This window comes from Apteryx rowi, unplaced genomic scaffold (genome assembly GCF_003343035.1).
Source record: "Apteryx rowi isolate R43461 unplaced genomic scaffold, aptRow1 scaffold_19, whole genome shotgun sequence".
In the NCBI taxonomy this organism is placed as follows: domain Eukaryota; kingdom Metazoa; phylum Chordata; class Aves; order Apterygiformes; family Apterygidae; genus Apteryx; species Apteryx rowi.
In genome coordinates, this window is record NW_020448196.1 from 4627852 (window position 1) to 4647348 (window position 19497).

A 19497-nucleotide genomic window follows, 5' to 3' on the forward strand; every position below is an offset into this window, starting at 1 on the left:
TTTCCAGCAGAACAAAATCTTGTTGATATGGATCTCCAGTCTAAGCATCTTCCAGACAGGGTTTTTTGCGAATCTCATGCATGCATATGGATGTCTCTTTAAGAAACTTGAATTCAACAGAATTTTACTGTTTTTAATATAAGTGAGTACATTATTGACTAAGGAGGTGAATGTCAGAATAAGTCTGTAGTTTGAGTCATTAAGAATGTAGAATATTCTGCTTTTATATATATATGTATATATAAAAATAAATATATTTTAATGCTTGTTATTTTGGGGTGGGGACAGATAGTTTTTTGACTAGTTGTTTCTTTTTAATTCTGCTTGCTTTTAGAAGTGGTAGTGCTTTTGAACTCTTATATAAAATGTTTAGCTCTATTAATTATATGAACTTCTGCTTGTACTGCTATGTTGCTCTGCATCATACTGACTCAAGGTTATAATCTGAAAGTATTGAAAGAGAGGGTGTTTAACTTAATGCATTTGTATTTTGTAAAGTGCTTTGTGTTGTGAATGTTTTTTTGTTGCTGTGATAGTTCCAAATGTGAAGAACTGTTAAAATCTTTTGATTTGCTTTAGATGTTTTACTTGTACCTGTCATAAGGTACTTAATTATGTCTCAAGACTGATGTGATTTAATTTGACTATTAAACTTGTATGCAGATAACCTGCAGTAAAACTACTACATTTTAGAGAGGATTTCTAGATTCAGTCCTTTTTAACATAGACTTTTTTCAGTCTTGTTTACATTCCTGTTCTGTGTATAATCTACTTTTGTTAAACAAAAGGCTCCCTTTTTCACAGGGTATAATTTCTGATTTGTTTGGATTCTGAAGAGAAGCTATAATTTCTTTACGCCAGCTATTTCCTTGCTGACAATGTCAGGTTATAACTTCATTACATGGTAAAGCAGGCTAGGAGGCAAAAAGTTTATTCAAATACAAAAGAACTTCTTGTGTATGCTTATACTTCATTTGTCTAATTGCTGCATAAAACAATGTAAAACGACTCTGTTAAGAGGAGTACAGTGAAACTCATTGAGCTTGACATTCACCATACCAAACAGCTATAGTTACTACTGTATCTTCCCATACATGGTGTAGGATATACTGCAATCACTGTGGAGTGGCAAATGTTGAGGTTTTAATGACACCTACTATATATCAATTTTACCTTCATGACTGGTGAGAAAATGAGCGAAAGAAACCTGCCACTTTATAACATTATATATGTGTGTTTCAGATCTAAGCTGTACATGGCTGACCTTGAATCAGGATTGCATTACCTGCTCAGAGTAGAGCTCGCTACGCACAAGACACTCGAGGGGGCAGAGCTAAAGACCTTCAAGGATTTTGTTACCGTCTCTGCCAAGGTATACACTTCTAGTCTTTGATTATTTGTGAGAGTAAAGTGACTCTAACATAAAATTTAATAAAATAAATTCTTATGTGACATATGCCTCTCAAAATGTCTTTCAAAATATGTTTAAATATATGTTTCCTCACTAGCTTAAGATATGAAACTTTTGTGAGTTTCTTTAAATGTTATTTTTGAGCTATTGTGTGCAGTTCTGAAATACATGTAGGACTTGAAATGCATTTTAACGTCATCTTAGAAGGTTCAAAATTAAATAAAGACTGTGGTCTGCAGCATATAGAACAAACACTAAAAATTTAGCCCATTTACCAGATTTTCATGATGAGCAGCCACTGTGTTTGAGTGGGGGGGGGAATCTTGTTTTTCATTCTCGACGTTTAGATTTTGGTAGTGCATATGCATATTATTATTTGACAAACATAGTGTTCATAAAATGGTTGAACATTTAAAGATATTGCTAACTTCAATCTAAATTTTGAGTATAATTGAGGTACAGTATTTCAAAAATAAAGATGCTCATATTACACTGAGTAAAGGACACTATAAGTAATGTAACTTGATATGACTTGAAAAAATTAAAATAATTAACTTTGTAATCTCAGCTGAAATAACCAATGTCTCTTTACTTGCTGAATAATAAACATATTATTTTATTTTAAACAAGGCAAATCCATAGCTATTTAAGGGAATAATAAGGGTTGTATGAAATATTTGCAAGTATCTGGATTTATCTGAAAATCAGACAGTTTCTTGCCCCCCTATGGCCATAGAGGTCAGAAATCTCTAGCTGGCCTCATTTCTTTAAGAAAGTGTAGTGCTAATCTTTCCATCGTATTATCCCTAAAACATCCTCTGTTCTTCCTGATGGCTCGTGGCCAGCTGATGTAATTTACTTTCCTGGCTATTAGTGCATAAATGGGGAATGCTCTCTTTTAGTTGCATTCTCATCTCCAGACTGCGATTGGATAAATGGGGAATGCTGTCCTTTATTTGCATTTTCTTGTTGTGTAACACTTTTCTCATAGTTCTCATTCATAGTTCTCATGTGTTTCCATTAGGAACCTTTAGATTTGAGACTGTCAGCATGCCAAAGTGTGCAGTGTTGGTACCATAACTGTATGCATCTTTTGCAGGCTATAAGCTTTGGTTTTAAAAGCTTAACTCTCTACATCACCCCCTTTTTTTTTTTTTTTTAACTAAATATTTAGCAATCAATTAATAAAAACAGCTCTGTGAATCTGGACTTCAAGACTTTGTATACTGTCCTCCTGTTCAGCAGCATTTATGGTGATGTTAACTCATGTGTCACACCAATCCAGTCTCCTACTCGGGAACTGTATTTGTTGTAGAATTAGGTCTTTTGGCTCTTAGTGCAGAAGCCCATTCTTTTGAATCCTCTGTGAGACTGATATCTACCTGAGATACCCAGCAAGTGTTGTCTTTCAGATGGTAATGCACGATATTTTGGGGATCCTACAGGAGTTAACATAATTGTCAGTCAGTAGTTCAGAGGTGTAGTTTTTATTATTGACTATTTAAAAGCTGTCTTTGAACCCAAACAATGCAGGAGGCCCCTCCTTTTAGATCCTGTACAGACAGTTAGCGAAAGGGAGTTCTCGCCCATGCGGCTGGCACAGTATCAAGTAAATGGACTTTGAGCCAGTGAGGGAGGTTATGAATAGTTGGACAACTACTACAGAATGAACTAGCAGAAGTATAGCATCTTCTGTCATAAATTACTATATATATTTAATGTAGCAGATACAGGGACTGTTTCCTCATCTATTGAAATACTGCTCTCTCTGGAAGCATACTTAGAAGATGTTATGCATACTCTAGTGAATTCTGTACTAATTAGAAACATCAGTAATGCAGAGTACCATTTCTAGTGTAAAATAATGACATTACAGCTGTGTTTTACAGTTCCTCATACTTATCTGCCAGACCCTGAGTTCTTTAACTTGCAAGTGTTTGGAAATCACTGTTACACGTATGAAAAAGAAAATACCTTTCTAGAAAACCAACATCATCTACATTTACAAAAATCTGAACAAAAGATTTATAAGAACTAATTTTTGAGATTAATCTTCTAAGAGTGAGAAGGGACGTATGCCTCTCTGATTTACTTGGTTCTTATGCCCATAAAAGTTAAGATATTAATAATCCATATGCAACTTTTTAAATAGGCTTCTATTTTACTATTGTATAGTGATGTTAGTTATTTTGTTTAGTAACTTGAAAAATTAGGATCATAAGTGCATATAGAAGCATTCCAGTCATTTAGATAAATTCACTGTTGAAAGATGAATTGGCAATCTCAATTTGTAATCTGGTACGTCTTCGTTTCCATTTGAATTTTTGATCCAAAGGACTAGGTATTATTTGAAGTGTATGATGCTTCCTTTGATATCAGTACTGTTAGAATAGATGTGAAACCAGCATGCTGACTGTTTAAAAATTCCCTAGAGGTCTCTGCCAAAATTCCCTCTTGAGCTGTATACTGAGCTGAATTATCTCAGTGCAAAATTCTACATAATCTGTCAAAAGTTGTTCTGTAGCATTTCTGCATGCTATTGAATAGCTGCATTTTGCCGGTTAACATTACGTGCATGCAACTTTTTAAATTTCATAAACAAATGTTAGCATATGATATCTTTTTATTAAGAAACAGAACAAATGATTAATTTGCATGTAACAAAAAAATGGTTTGTTAAGGTTAACTGAAGCTGTTAAGACAAAAAAAAATATGTTTAGATAAATATAGAACTGTCTTGGTGCTAATGAGATTTGAGCTTTAAAATTTCAGTAATTTTTTTTTTTTTTTCCCCTCTCCTCAGCTTTTTCCTGGCCGTCAGCCTGTGGTAAAGTTGTTAGAGACCTTGCAAGAGTGGCTGGTGAGCCTTCCATTAGACAAAATCCCTTATGATGCTATCCTAGATCTGGTCAACAACAAAATGCGGGTAAGCTGTTACTAGTTTCCAGCATAAAATACAGCATTAGTAAAGGATAAGATTCTATATAAATCTAAGACATCACTTACTGATAGTCCCTCAGTCATAATGGAGTTATAAGAAGGTTAAAATGAAGTGAAATCATTACCAGGAAAAAAAATTCTCATGAAGGAATTGAAATGAGAGCATTGAAATACACAATCCTGTCTCGGTTTTATAATGAACAAGCAATCACTAACATATAGATGTTCCTTGTGTCACCTTCAAAAGATTTGAGATTCTCGGTGGAAATTTTTGAGTTGCTGTTGCTCTCCATCCCTTTCCAAAACAGGCATGAACGTGTGTATGGTGTATATTGTCACTGACACTGTTCTCTTTAACTGAGCCGAATGAGAGCCTCTCCTGTGTGTGTTCATTCCATATACTAGTCATGTGTTGGGGCTCTTGGGATGCGCCTTTTGTTTTCTTTCTCTGATTGGTTTTCAAGGTTTTGAATGCAACCAATTATTTTATCACCAGGATTCTCTTAAGGTCAGCATTTAAAAGAGGAGATATTTACCCACTGAAGTGAGCATTATTTCTGAAGAGTTTTTAGAAAGCACTTTAATTTCCTGCCACTATATAGACCTTGCTAGGAATCCCATCTCAGTCTGATAATGCAAAGCGATATGATAGGCCCATCTTTGTGCAGGAATTAATATGAATCTTTCCTCCCATGAAGTGAGATTGCTATCTGAATTCTGGAAACTTGTGTGTTATAGGAAACAGAGAGATAAGTTCACTAAATCTAAAATCTTACACTAGATTTTTAGATATGTTGAATAAATAGTTTTTGTATTTAGAAGAAATAATAATGAACTGTATAGTTAATACATTACTACTATAAGTCATGTAGCTCTTACTGAGTAATAAGGTATTTTTATTGTGCCTAGTGAAATTGTAACTGAGCCTGAGTCTACAATAATATGTTATATGCATAAATGAATATGTGTGTGTGCGTCTTTTTTTTTTAATACTGTGCCTAAAAAAAGTTACAAGTTAAGCTATTGCATGTATTCCATCACACTAATCAGACATTCATGATCTGCATCTTGGTAGATTTAGCATCAGTGACTGTGTTACATGTCATGTAATATGTTTGCAAGAAGGATGAATTTAACAAGAGTTCATCAGAATATCTCAGAGATTTTACTTCAGGATTGTTCCAAGTTCTGAATGTCTTTGCCTTAAACATGAGTTTATTAGCAAGAAGTGCTTTTTTTATAAGCTTATTTACCACAGATCTTTTTTCAAGTAGAAAATGTTTTGCTTCAGCCTGTCACTTTGGCATTATACAGGATTACTTGTATGTGTTTGGTTATATGAGTTTGCTTGTCTCAAGTTCTTTGCTATTTCCAACATGTATAAGAGCTTGTGTGTTCAATGGCAAACTAGCTTACAGGTATATACATGAAAAGAACTGCAAAAACCCAAAACGTTTCAAGAGCTTTGAAGCTATTTAACATGCTTGCTATGTTCAGTAGCTAAGTATCATTTCCAGAATTGTTTATTAAGTTAATTTAGGTCCCAGAGCTGCATAGATCTTAAATACCTATTCTTTTCAGATTTCTGGGATATTTCTCACTAAGCGAATTCAGTGGGTCGGATGTCAGGGCAGCAGACCAGAACTGAGAGGTTATACCTGTTCCCTTTGGAAGCTGTTTCATACCTTAACTGTTCAAGCTGCACTGCAACCAAAAGCATTGATAAATACAGGTAAGCAGCAGTTACGCAAAACACTTGAAGGAGGAGAGAAATGTATGTAGCAGTTTTGCTGTGTGGTAGAAAAAATAAAGGATTAGAGCAAATCTTTGTATGTAAGCACGCGACTACCCTTCATGGAGGACAGCGGCTTTCGAGGCTCGGTTTTCGGGTCTGTACCAGCAGGGGTCACAGCATAGCTTTCCTGCAGCAAGGCTTCCAGCTGGCAGGCATCGACAGCAACTGGCTCGGTTTGTCCTCGCCTAGAAAAGTGGTAAATAAGGTATGTGAACAATAAAGCAGAAAAAGGAGGGAATTTCAAACAGAAAGTCTGAACTTATCTTTTCCAGAGAGGAGTGAAGGTTGTTCAGGTTATCCAAGGTTGCATTGTGAATTTAATTGGAAAAGAATGAGATTTAACAATACAGCCTAGTAGCTATAAAAGCATAACAACCATTAGCCAATCTTTCTTTAATTTAATTTCATAAATACTGAATGTTATGGCTGATCTTTTTTCCTACTTAAATTTTCATAGCGACTATTAATCTGTTATAAGTGATATTCTAACTTCCTTGCAGACATTCTGCGAAGTTGCTTATTTTTTAGACTTGTAGCATCTTGTGAAACAATGTTAATATTCTGGTGCTGATTTGTATGCAAGAAAAATGCTAGATATATGCTCTGTCTTCCAAGAAAAATGGAAGTAGAATCGCTAATGCTAAAATACTGGTTTCCATATGATTTTATTCTTTTCAGACAGTGCTTTTTTTGATTACAGTTCTATTTTGTTTTTTTTTTTTAATTTAAGACCTTAAAAAAATTTTTTTTGCAAGAAATTAAGAAAACCCGGTCAAAAGTTTATGGATCAAAAATTTGCAATTTCTCAGCTGCTGTTTGTAAGGGAAAATATATATATTTTGAGTGTTTATTTCAATTGTGGCTACATATATTTTCCCAGCATTACTTGCAATCTCAATTAAAATCTCTCAATCTTAAAATTGAATCTCCTGCAAAATTGGGATTTTTGAGTAGTTAATCATCCTGTGGTTGGTTTTGTTTTGTTTTGTTTTCTCTCCCTCTCCCTTTCCCTCTCCCTCTCTCATCTGTGGGAAGGTAGGTTGAATCCTTTTAGTACCATGCTCTGCCTGGTGAATTTTCCTTTTTGTACTGGGTGATATATTAGCTTTTCACCAGGATCATCGTGCATAAGTTGAATTTCCTGATTTTTTTTCTTTACTGATTTGTCTCAATTGCTACAAGTGTTCTGATTAAACGTTCTTAATATTTAACTGTACAAAACTGCATGTTAAATTGTCCGATGTTTCAAGTGTCAGCTTGAAGTCAGCTCTAGTCAGCTTGAAGTTAAAAATACACTGTAGAATCTGAAAACTCTTTGGCACACTTAACCATCAATTTAAATCGGGACAGATATGTGATGATCACTTCTTATGGCAAAAGAATTGGGTCAGTCTGAGACTGTCGGATTATGTCTTGGGAGGTTTTCCTCTCCTTATTGCTTGTTTAAATCCCATCTACTAAAAAGCATGATGTACTCCCTAATCCTTCCCACCACAGGTAGGGTTTTATGGTTCTTGTCCACTTTAAAGATTAGGGTTACCCTGAATTGCAGTAGTTTGGGAGGAAAGAGAAAAAGGAGGATTACACGATGATACATGGCAGATGTTAATAGAAGATTCATCTCTGGACTGATAAAGGAAAAACAAACAAAATGAGCCGTTTTGCAATTGTTTGTTTTCTTTTTAAAGCAGATATATTTTTCTTGATAGTTTGCTCTACTTGTGGAGTCTGACAGCCAGTGTGAACTCGCTAGGGCTTTCCTGATGTAATGTTTTTATTGGTTTATATTTGACATGTTTTAATATTGAACTGTGTAATCTGAACCTGCAGTGGGATCAGCATAAGGGAATCCAAAGGAGCTCCGAGTAGAACTGTTCACATCAGAGGGTCTATAAAATCATTGTAGTCCTAAGCATGCTTAGTTATGTGAACAGTGTCTTCAGGTAATGGGATCTATTTGTGTGAATAGAACAAGCTTGAGGATTTTTTTTTTTTTTAACAGAAAAATATATCTGAATTCTTCTTAATCTATTGCTAAACTTGAAAGACCTCCCCACAAAATGAATTTTGCCTCAGTTTTCAAGATTGTAAAATTACACAGGAGAACAGATATAATTAAATTGGTGTATGAATCTCTGTTCCTCCATAAAGAGATTGTTTGCTGGTAGTTACCTTTGTTGTGCCTGGGGGGGGGGGGTTACATACGTATTTTAGTATGCTTGATAAAACTGTTTTGCCTGAAATTCATTTCAACTTTCCCAAATTATTTTTCAGCCTTTCTTTTAATACTGTTATTTAATCTGCTTTAATCTCATAGCTTTTTTTATTTCTACATGCATATTCAATCACAGATATTGAATGTCTGAGTAGAGATTGTCTGCTTTTTATGATTTTTGGTTTTGAAGACATTTTTCCCCATGTTGAAGAGTATAGTGATGCTGTTCTAAATGAAGGTGTTGTATGACAGTCCTCCCATGTTTCCCATGTATGTAACAGCTAAATACTCCAATAGCTTTGAATAGATGTTTTTAAGGATTTTTTTTCTCCAAGAAACAATGTATGTAGGGAGGGAATAGGTGCTACTGAACTGTTTGTTATTCACTACTAGAATAGGATAGGCAGCTAAGCACCGTAACCATTACCACAGAACCTACAAAACCTGCATTGCAAATGACTCTCGTGTAGAGGTGTTCGACTGCAGTGGCTGGTAATTTGATCAATCTAGGACACTGCGTCATAAAATGTGTTTTGTTTGACAAGTGTGTGTTTGTGGTAAAATATAGTACATTCGTAAATACATTTTAGCACAATTTACAAGATCAATTAAGTATGAATCAGAAAATCTCTGAGACAGCAATGAAGCCATTAGGATTTTAATGAATAATATCAGGTTTCCCAGGCACTTACAGAAGTAGGGACTACCAGCAGTAGCAATAAAGGCAGAGGGCAAAGTCCTCAGTCTGTAAAGACCTTAGCCTACTTCTGATTGAAATAATGATTCTTTTTCAGTATCTTCATCATAAGGGTCTGAATGTTATGGGAAGAATCATGTGTTTGGATTTATTTTAGGAGGAAATCATGAGTTATTTTTAAAAGTTCAAATATTGCTAAGTAACCTTCATGTGCATGCATTCAGTTGCCCCCCCCCCCCAAAAAAAAGCTGTGCTATTAATAACTGTAATGAAATTCTGGTATTCTGTAATATCTCGAAGTTATGGAGGGACAGACAGATATCACAGATATCTTTTGAAATAGCTATCAGAGGGTTTTTTACCCTTGTTTTTCAGTAGCAAGATCACTGTAATTTAATGCCTGAGCATAAATGTAATGGTGAATGCATAACAAATACGTCCATTTAATTACTGGGCAAGATATTAGAGAAAATCTCCATTTCTGAAAGAATTGTATAGAATATAGCATGGGCTTTGCATGTTTTAAGTGTCAAAATGTACTCCCATAATGTTCTTCTGAGAAATGTTTTACTGTCTTGTTTTCATTTAGTTGAGTTTGTTTCCCCACCACCACCCGCCTTGTAAAATATTCTTTAAAGGGAGAAATTTAACAATAAAGAACACTAAACCTGTAACTGTTACACTTGATGCGTTATTCAGACTAACTTTGAACGCAACTGTATGGACTAAATATGTTAGTAACATACTGGTATAAATAGCTATTTTTCTTAGGTAGTAAAATTTATATGCAGCAATTTTAACAGCACTGTTGCTCTCAACATTTTTTTAACCTCAGTGTGTTTGAAATAATTCCCTTGTAGTTGTGTCTGATTTCCCAGGCAGTCTTTCAAAACAGTATGTTTTGAAACACACTCTTTGAGGTCATTTTAACTTCTACATTAGAAACAAAATTATTTCGCAATGTCTCACCTGAACTACTTAGGGACAGTATTATAAATATATTTTGTTGGGGGGGTAGTATTTCTTCTAAGAAATGTGTGAAGCTTTTAATCCCTTTAATCTCTCTGTGACTTACTGAAGTATAGGTTCTGTACGACAGCACATGCGCTATGGATATCTTTAAACAAATTATGAAAGTAGCTAGTTTCCTATATTTAAAGTGCAGATATAACTTTGTATGGAATGAGATGGTAGCAGCATTTGCTTTTCTTTTCCCATGATTCACTTTTAGGTACGTTAAATTGCGTACATTAAAGCTACGTTTGTCTAGATGGTGCTAAATGTATCCACCGTCTGTCTTTTTAGGTCTCGAAGACAATCCACAAATAGTACTTCAGATCATGCGGAGATACATTCACCACTTTTTTGGATGCAAGGCTTGTGCTCAGCACTTTGAAGAAATGGCTAAAGAATCCATGGATTCTGTTAAGACCTTAGACAAGGCTGTTCTCTGGCTCTGGGAGAAACACAACGTAGTGAATAATAGACTTGCAGGTAGGGAAGACCTTGCTTTGGAAAGCCCAGCAAAGGTAGCTGTGTCTGAAAGACAAGGCTGTGGCATTTCATACAATATAATTTGTATTTGAACAAATAACTCTGCAAATTCTGTAGCACGAGTTTAAAACAGCAACAATTATTGTTCCAGCCTGCCTTTCCTCTGTTAAATGCTGACTTCAGAGGACTAATTCCACGCTTACATTGGTATACAAGGCTAACATCTTTAAGAATGTTTGCATATAGAGCAAAACTTAGTGCATCCCAATCAGCTATAGCTTTAAATACCAACAAGATAATAACTCTTGCATGAATGAGTGAGAAGTTTACTCTAGAGACATAACCATCCTCCAGTAACATAGTTCATCTCTCATGATATATAATGAAAAAACTTCATAGTTCTCAAAGATACCATTTCTTTTGAGATTTCACCTGCGGCTTGATGAGATTATCTTTCCAGAGTACAAATCAAAGCCTTTTTAAAAAGGAGCAATACAGTTCAGCTACTTATTGGTGGATAAAAATAATTAAATTTTCTTCTAAAACAGTTTAAACAGATGTTAAAACCTGTCTTCATTTGGTTCTGGAGAAATGTTGTGTAGAAAATGATGATAATTGAACAGGAGACTTTCTCAGGAGAAAAGAGCCTAAACTATTAGCAGATCAACAACCGAAAAAAATAAAATTACTGTTCAAAGAAATCTTATTTTCCCTCTAGATTGCTATGTTTTCAGTTAGGCTGAAAATACAGTTAAAATACTGGGTTGTAGTTAATCCGTTTTGTTATGGGGATATCAAATAACTAAAGCACTAAAGAAAATTGGTTTCTCTTTGCACTTAATCCCTGTCTGCTGTTATGGATCTGTGTAATGTAGCATTAGTTACAATTTAAATATGCTATATTGTGTTTATATTGTGGTTAAGCTGAATTCCCAAGATTTATGAAGCATTAAATATTGTTGTGAATATAAACGGTTTGTCTCTTTTCTCCAAGGAAGAAAAAAGTAAACGATGAGGTATTAAATAAAAACATCCCCTGATGTTTGTTACTATTGCCAGACTGAACACGGAAAAAAAGTCGTCTTGTTGACTTGAAGTTGCTAAGTGGTGGAGCAATATACTTATTTAGAGCATTAAGTTATTGGAAAACTCACATGGATATTGATTTAAGTGATGCAACAGCTGGCTAAAATACCAATTTAGTAAGAAGTATAAACATATTGGAATGAATGATAATGTCAAATTATGCATTATAAATTTGCTAAATTTTTTGGGGGGGACGGTGATTTATTTTAATCTTTAAAAGCTGTGTCTGTGTTTCTGGTAATATATAGCTTTCAATATGAAATAATGTTTGACTGATCGGTCAACAAAAATACCTTGGCACAGCCTTCAGAAGTGAGCCATGAGGTTGTGGTATATGACTCCACTCAATTTGATTCCTTACTATAGCTTTAAAACGTGCAAAATTTACTGCATTCTTTTTGGCAGGAAAATACAGAGTACGCTAAGTTTTCTGTTTGTAATCTTACTGTAAGATATTTTGTTTCTACTTTCTCTGCTGAAAACAAATCAATTACTGAGTGCAGGTTTTTGTGTTTTTTGCTTTTTAAATGCAAGACGTCTCGAAGGCAAGCTTGCAGTCTGCCTTGTAAATACCCAGGGAAACTTCTCTGCCTTTTAAAAGCTAGAGGAGATACTAAAAATGAATTGCTCACTTTTGGTACCAATCTGTATGTATTTGTAAAATCTTCTAAAGATTAATGTACTAATAAAAATCAAATAAATAAAATTTTTAAACAGGTAGAGATTTTTATTCTGGTGATCACCGTCCAAGCTTTACAATATTATTTTTAGAGCAAAGTATAATGCTACAGTGGACAGCTCTTTGCTGTTAAGTCAGAAAGGTGTCCACAGCTATGAGCGATTGAAATGTTAAAATTGCATCTAGCTCAAGACAGCATTATACATTCAAATGCTAAAATGCAAACTGACAAATACATCTTAAATATGGTAATGGTAAAGAATTGAAAATAATCTGTTGTAGTAATAAAACAAGTTGGGGGAAAAAAGCAAGGTAAGGCTGGAGTAGTTCGCAGGACAGAAACATGAAGTTGTCTGCAAGTATTTTGCCTTGAAATGGCTTGTGGCAAACCAAGCTTCAGGATTAAAGAGTATTGAGTGCAAAAGAGCAGTTTGGTTTAAACTGTAACTCAAATTAACCCTGAAAGCCCTGGTGGTGGTGTGTTTAATCCCTTGTAAAAGCGTAGCAGTTGTGGCGTGCTGTCATTCTAGAATTTGAATGCTACAGCTTTTCCTTAGAGAAAAGGAGAATGATTATGATCTAGTGTTCGTATTGTGAAAGAGGAAGCAATACTTCAGAACATAATTGATGCTTCCATAAGGAAACTTAGAAATTTTCAAATTCGTTCATGATCATCTTTAGATTAATACAAACATACTGTTATGCTGGGGGCTTTTTTTTTTTTTTTTTTGCAAACATACTATTTTTAAGTAGAAAATACTCTCTGTAGTCTCCAGTGAAGTGACTGATGTTTCAGCTTTCTTAGTTCATTCACTTTTCCTGTTTTGTTTTTTGTTTGTTTTTTTTCCCTCCCAATTAGGTGATTTGAGTGAAGATCCAAAATTTCCCAAAGTTCAGTGGCCAACTCCAGATCTTTGTCCTGCATGTCATGAAGAAATTAAAGGATTGCACAGCTGGAATGAAGACCAAGTTCTACAGTTCATGAAGTATCACTATAACAATGGAAATATTTTATATAAATACACTGACGGCCAGACTGACTCCAGTGAAGTTGAGCACGGAGATAGAAGGGAGACAAAAGACAAAAGCCTACTGAAGAAGCCAAGTGGAAACAGAGAAAATAAGATCCTGGACCAAGAAAACGTACTAGATTCTGAATCTAGGGTGTTAGATAAGCTAATAGCAAATCACTCCCCTGTCAAAGATAGAGGTAAAAGTGCAGTTGAATCAGCTGATCATAAACAGACCAAGCAGTCTGTATCTTTCTTAGGGATTGGATTTTCAAACATAGACATGAGTCTGTGCGTCGTACTTTATGTAGCATCATCCTTATTTTTAATGATAATGTACTTTTTTTTCAGAATGAGATCCAAACGGTGGAAAGTGAAGTATTATCGTTCATCTGTATAGAACTTTAAATCAGAAACAAAGTTTTCATTGTAAGTGGCTGTTCAGTTCCAGATGCAGCTTTAATATTTATGATCAGGGATTTTATATACAGTATTCCTTGTTTCAAAACCCTTTCTTCCCAATTCATTTCACAAATGTTCCAGCTCAATATACAGCTTGCTGTTAAGAACCCTAATCTTTGACTGTCACAGACACGTAGTGCTATCATAAAATGTCTACTGAAGGAAGCATTGCATTTTCTGGTTAAAATTTTCCATGACTTGCCACCTACATCCTTTACTCATTTGCAAAGTAAACATTACATTATGCAATTAACTGTGCCTGGTTTTGGAAAGAAATTGGATATTGTTTTGTGTACTTGAAGTCATTTTTTTTTTATTTATCCAGAGCTGATTTTACCTACAAGATTACTGAACAATTATACTGTTACTTTGGCTTTACCATTTGGAGAAGCAAGAGTTTTGATTTTTTTTTCTCTTTTTTTTTTTTGAAAACAAGAATTCTATTTTTATTAAATCAATTCTAAACTTCTGTTCCTATTACATATTTAAAGTAGAAAGTATTAAGTGTTCAAATAAGTCTTCCATTCCCTTGCACGTTCCAGCCAAGTATGTATATGACTCTGCTAGGATGAGAGGTCTGGGGCAGTTAGTGCATCTATAAGCAGCCTGATTATGATTTTGCTGATACTACCATTCATTTGAATGGTGTTTGGATGTAAGCAAGAACAGAATCAGACCCAGTGTTTTTCCTGCTCTGCTATTGGATGCGTTAATGGAGCATTAGATAACTCACCTTGATATGCTAATTTATGATTCAGAAAAGCAGTTAAGTAATTATTGTTATGTCATTCAGAGGGAAGCCAGTTCTGATGAACTCCTGTAAAAGTGAACACAATTTTTAACGAAGGAAAATGAGACTCCAGCGGCATCAGCGTACCAGAACAAATTTACAGATCTGGATATACTAAGTTTCTTGTGACATTGTATAAATCCATTACACTGAAATCTTTTTTTTCTTCTGGTGAGGCAGTGTAAGAACTTCATATTGGTGTTACCAGTTCTGAGCTGACCGGGAATATCACCTGCTAGCTGCAAAGCCTCCTGTACAGTGCTTTAAAAAAACAGCCTCATTATCTTGTCCTTCTGCTGGAGTGCTCCACTGTTTGGGTCAAAAAGGGTTTACCTGTAGTTAAAGTCCGAGAGCTCCTCTGTTCTGGGATGTGGCAGCAATTGGGAATATGGGAGTTGCATTTATGTATCCATCAGTCTGTCCAGGATCCTGGCTGACAGCGGTCAGAAGAAAACATGGAAACAGTTATAAAATTACTGTTTGGAATAGGAGTTCCTTTCTGATCCTAGCTGCGGGGGATAATTCACGTCCTGGATAGTGAAGTTTATAATCCTATCCGTTGTAATTGAGCATGTTCTAGTTATCCATTACCTAATCTTTAGTTAATCCTAATAGGTTTTGGCCTCAATGTTTTCTTGTGGCAGTGAGTTCTACAGATTAATTATGTTATATAAAAGGCTTTTCCTTTCAATTTTACATTTGTAACTCTTAATTTAATTGAATGTTCCCTAGCGCTTCTGTTACGCGAGAAGGAGTAAATAGTCCCTGGCCAATTCATTCTTGTATTGTATCATTCTTCATTATACTATTAGTGTGTCCTCTCTTATTTCCATCATCAGCCCTCGTATGAAAAGTTGGAAGCTCTGCAATAGAAATGGGCTACAATTTAACACAAAAACTCAACAAGGATGTTTTTTCATAATTAGATCTTGTTCATTGAGAAACTTGAGTCAAAAATCTCCAGTTTTGTGTCATTTCCAACTGGAATAACAAAATTGAGCCAACGATTACTCTCTCTTGTTTCTTTAAGTAACAAAATAACTTACAAATTCACGTAAAGTAATAATCCTTGTAGTTGTTATAAACACTCATCGGAGGAAAAAACCTCCCTTTGCATGACACTGATAATATAACATAGGTAAAGAAGCACATTAAAGATGGTTTAAGAGAACCAGAAATACAGTTTATTGTACGGACTCAATGGCCCTTGTTGAAGCGTGAGAAAATTTACTCCACCTTGTACCTTAAAGCTAGAGGCCAGCACCTTCCTACCGCTGCCGCCCCTTCCGCATGGGAGGTCGGCTTGTGCTTAGGGCCTAACGTGAAAACTCTACGTGCGCTCGACGTTGTCATCATGACATCAAGTCAGTCTGTGTTTTCTAATGACCCTCCTTGTTTAAGAGCTATGACACAACGAGCCATCATTTCGTTTAGGAATTCATCAGAATCCCTGTAATTGTCTTTACGGGGTCTGGGCTTGAATATTAAAGCTACTTGTAAGCAACTACAGAAAGAGTGAAACATCAGTGGTGGTTAGTCCGGACTGGCTCCCCAGTGCCCCTGTGCTTTGTACTGGAATCCACGGAGAGATCCCAGGGGTAAGTTAGTTAAGAGGACAGCCCAGAGATTTCACATTTAGGTTTGAAAACTGGGCAACTTTTAAGTGACCTAACTGGGGGGAATGGGGTTTGATATCAGCCAAAAATCAAAGTAGTTTAGTGTCCTTAAAATAAATAAATAAATTGGGCAACATAGGTATTGAATCCAGAAAATTTGGCCGGCTTATGTAGGACTGAATTTCATGCTAGCAGTAACATTGCATTGCATATGAAAATATGTAATTACTGCTGCTGTTTTGAACTTTACTGAATAGTTAGACATGAGCGTAACTGTCCCTCATTCAACTTATTTTCATCTGCATAGTAAAACAAAAGGCTTTGCAGGTTTGTAGGAATTATTTTGACATTAAAACAGCAGCTTATGTGTTTGGAAATATGTTAATCTTCTGCTACATACTGTTAACTTCATGTTGCCTTGACACTGTTCAAAATGTGGCAAAATGAACAGATATTCAGACTTCCAGTGGTTTTTTGTTTGTTTGTTTGTTTCGTGAGAGTGTTAAAAGCATGAAAGTAGAACATCGGTTATCTGTGTTGGTGCTATAACTCAGTGTTGCCAGCTAGTTGGCACAAGGCTTTCACTTTAATTGCTAGTAGTGACTAGCACTGGGAAGAATTTCCTTGTCTTTGAATTCAGTTATGTAAATCTTGGTTTATTTGTTCTTATTTTGTATCTTTATAATGACAAGTTACATCCTTTTACACATCTGACTGTAAGGATATATTAATATTAAGTCCACCGTGGAATGGGTGATGCTGCTTTGCTATGGTGCATTATAGGTAGGTGAGTTACCAGAAAGTATTTCCTTTTTAAAAATTCCTCAAACCACCATCTCTTCAGTCCCAGAACTTTTATTTGTGTATCGTATTGTATCACAAAAGTTTTCGTAAACATTTATAGATCATACAAAAACTCCTGAGAGTCACTTTTCAAGAAGGATTTCTGGCCCCTTGTAATTCATGGAGCCTTCTTTGCTATTCAGATGTTTTTAAAGAGGAAATACTAAACCTGCAGAGAAAATAGAGTACTGTGGAATATGCTAGGTCAGAGAAAGAAAAGCTGCAAGTGCTAAAGAAACCTAATGAAATTATTCTTTAGAACTGTAATTTTTAATTTCAAATAGTGTATGCATCCTGCTATTCTTGCTCTGAACTGGATGTGAGCTGCCTTTTTAACAAAAAGTTCAAAATGTATTTTCTAGGTCTCTGTATTGCATATGAGGTGTTAAAAATGGTGAATGTAACAGTTCAATAATTTAAATGTTTTATTTATTTTATTTCAATAATTTGACATTTTCATGTCTTTTTTTGTTTTTTACTCAGTCTCATATCTCTTTCTGGGAAGGAAAAGTGACCATTTTGTACTAAACTGTAAGCTAATGTGCTTGTTCAAAATAAATTGCAAACATTTGGGCAAAAATGGTGCATTTGTGGGTTTTTTTAATCTGTGTTCAAGATCTTTTTAGCTAAACTATATGGCAAGGATAGCCTGTATACAAATAATTTCAAACCATATAGATAATTTTGTGAAGGAACTTAAAATAATTTTTAGAAGTACCAGGAACATGTAAGCTTGTACTCCATTTCCTTCACTGTTTCCTGTAACTTTATAAAACATCCCTGTAAAGACACATTGCTGAATGTTTGCAGGAGTGATGGGAAAAAATCTGACCAATTATTTGTCAGTATTTTATATCTATATATGCATACATATCTGTAAACACGCTAAGGGAACTCGCTGCAGCATCGGATAAGCCAGCAGAGAAGGCGGTTGGGAAGATGGCTGTAATGCGGCGTCTTCCTGGAGGAGGGAAACGAGCACGAGCTCCTCCGAGGGAAGAATTTGCCCCTCGCGGTCCGGACCTTTGAGTCTGCCCACAAAAAAGCCGACAGAAGGGAACCGGGTGACAATATGTTTAGGCTTTTGTTATTTTCAGGGGCTGTTAAACGGACTTCTGATCTGGGGGATGGGGAGGAAAACGGGACAAAGTCTTTTCATATTTTTTTTGTGGTGGCAGAGTCACAGCGAGGCAGCCCAGGGGCCAGGACTGAGGCCACAGGAAGGGACCTGCTGAGCCGCGGGGACAGGTCACTCGGGGACGGGGGTGCCCAGGGCTCCGAGAGCAGCCAGCGCGGGTGGCCGGGGCCTGCAGCCGGCTCTGCAGGGGCCTGCGGGCCGGACCGGAGAGGGGCCGGGTGGGCGCCAGCGCCTGCACCGGGGCCGAGGAGAGCTGCTGTGGAGCTGCCCCAGGCCCCGAGGTCCCCAGGCCCGGGGGGGGGGTCAGGCGGCTGTGCGGGGCCGGTGCCTCCTATAGCCGGACCCCAGCAGGCATCAGCCGCCTGCCCCGGGCTGCGAAGCCACCACGACTGCCCCGACCGACCCCTCCCGGCTCCGCACCCGCCGGCGACCCCCCCGGGCTGCTTCCCCCCCACTGCCCTGAACTGCTTCCTTAGAGGATCGGACAAAAAAATCCACTTATAAAATTGAGCTTAGAAGAGCCCCTGTGAACCATCACCTGCCCCCCGGGAGCTGTGTCCCCTCGCGGGGAGGCGAAAGTCCCCGCGCCGCCGCCCGGCAGGAGCATATGTGTGTTTGGAGGCTCCCGCCCCTAAGCTGCTTTTATTAATTTGTAATCCCCTGCGAGCGGGAGGTAAAGGGATTCGGGGGATTAACGGGCTCACAGTAACAGCCACAATTACCAGCTCCGGCTGCCTGGGGACAGAGATGTGCACCCTGACACACACACACACACACACACACACACACACCCCTGCGTGAGCACACCCCCCCCCTGCACACCCAGATGCACAAGCACCCACAAAATAGGGCCCAAGCGCACAGACACAGATGCATCCTCACAAAAGCATGCACACCTGTACACACACGTGCAAACACAGAACCTGCACCCCCTGCACGCACCCCCACGCAAAGACATAGGCGTACGCGCGCACACGCCTCTGCACGAACGTGCACACCCCTGCACACCCACGCAAAGACAACCGTGTGTGCATACGCAGGCACGCCGACATGCACCCGCGCCTGCATGCTCAGAGCTCTCCGCGGCCCTGCAAGCGTGCACACACGTGCCCCCTGCACGCCTGTGCACACCCGCGTGGGTACACACACGCAGCCCTGTGCCCGCACGGACGCACACCCGCGTGCACATGCAAGCACACACGCGCCCTGCGTGCCTGCACGAGCACACACACGCACACACACACACACCCGTGCCCATGTCCCCCCCGTCGCCATTCGGAGCCCTTCACCCCCGCCTTAGGGCTGCTGGGGGGGGGGGCGG

The 19497-nt window shown here is 37.3% G+C and overlaps 1 protein-coding gene across 1 annotated transcript in view; it reads left to right on the forward strand.

Moving 5' to 3' along the window:
* The window catches only part of QSOX2 (quiescin sulfhydryl oxidase 2), a 28155-nt gene extending 12799 nt beyond the window's left edge, over window positions 1–15356 (forward strand). The window contains exons 8-12 of the mRNA XM_026062076.1: window positions 1243–1372; window positions 4215–4337; window positions 5933–6083; window positions 10364–10552; window positions 13177–15356. Of these exons, the coding sequence (XP_025917861.1) occupies window positions 1243–1372; window positions 4215–4337; window positions 5933–6083; window positions 10364–10552; window positions 13177–13727 (1144 nt within the window). The 3' untranslated portion in view covers window positions 13728–15356. The remainder of the gene's footprint in view (window positions 1–1242; window positions 1373–4214; window positions 4338–5932; window positions 6084–10363; window positions 10553–13176) is intronic.
* The last annotated feature ends 4141 nt before the right edge of the window (window positions 15357–19497 follow it).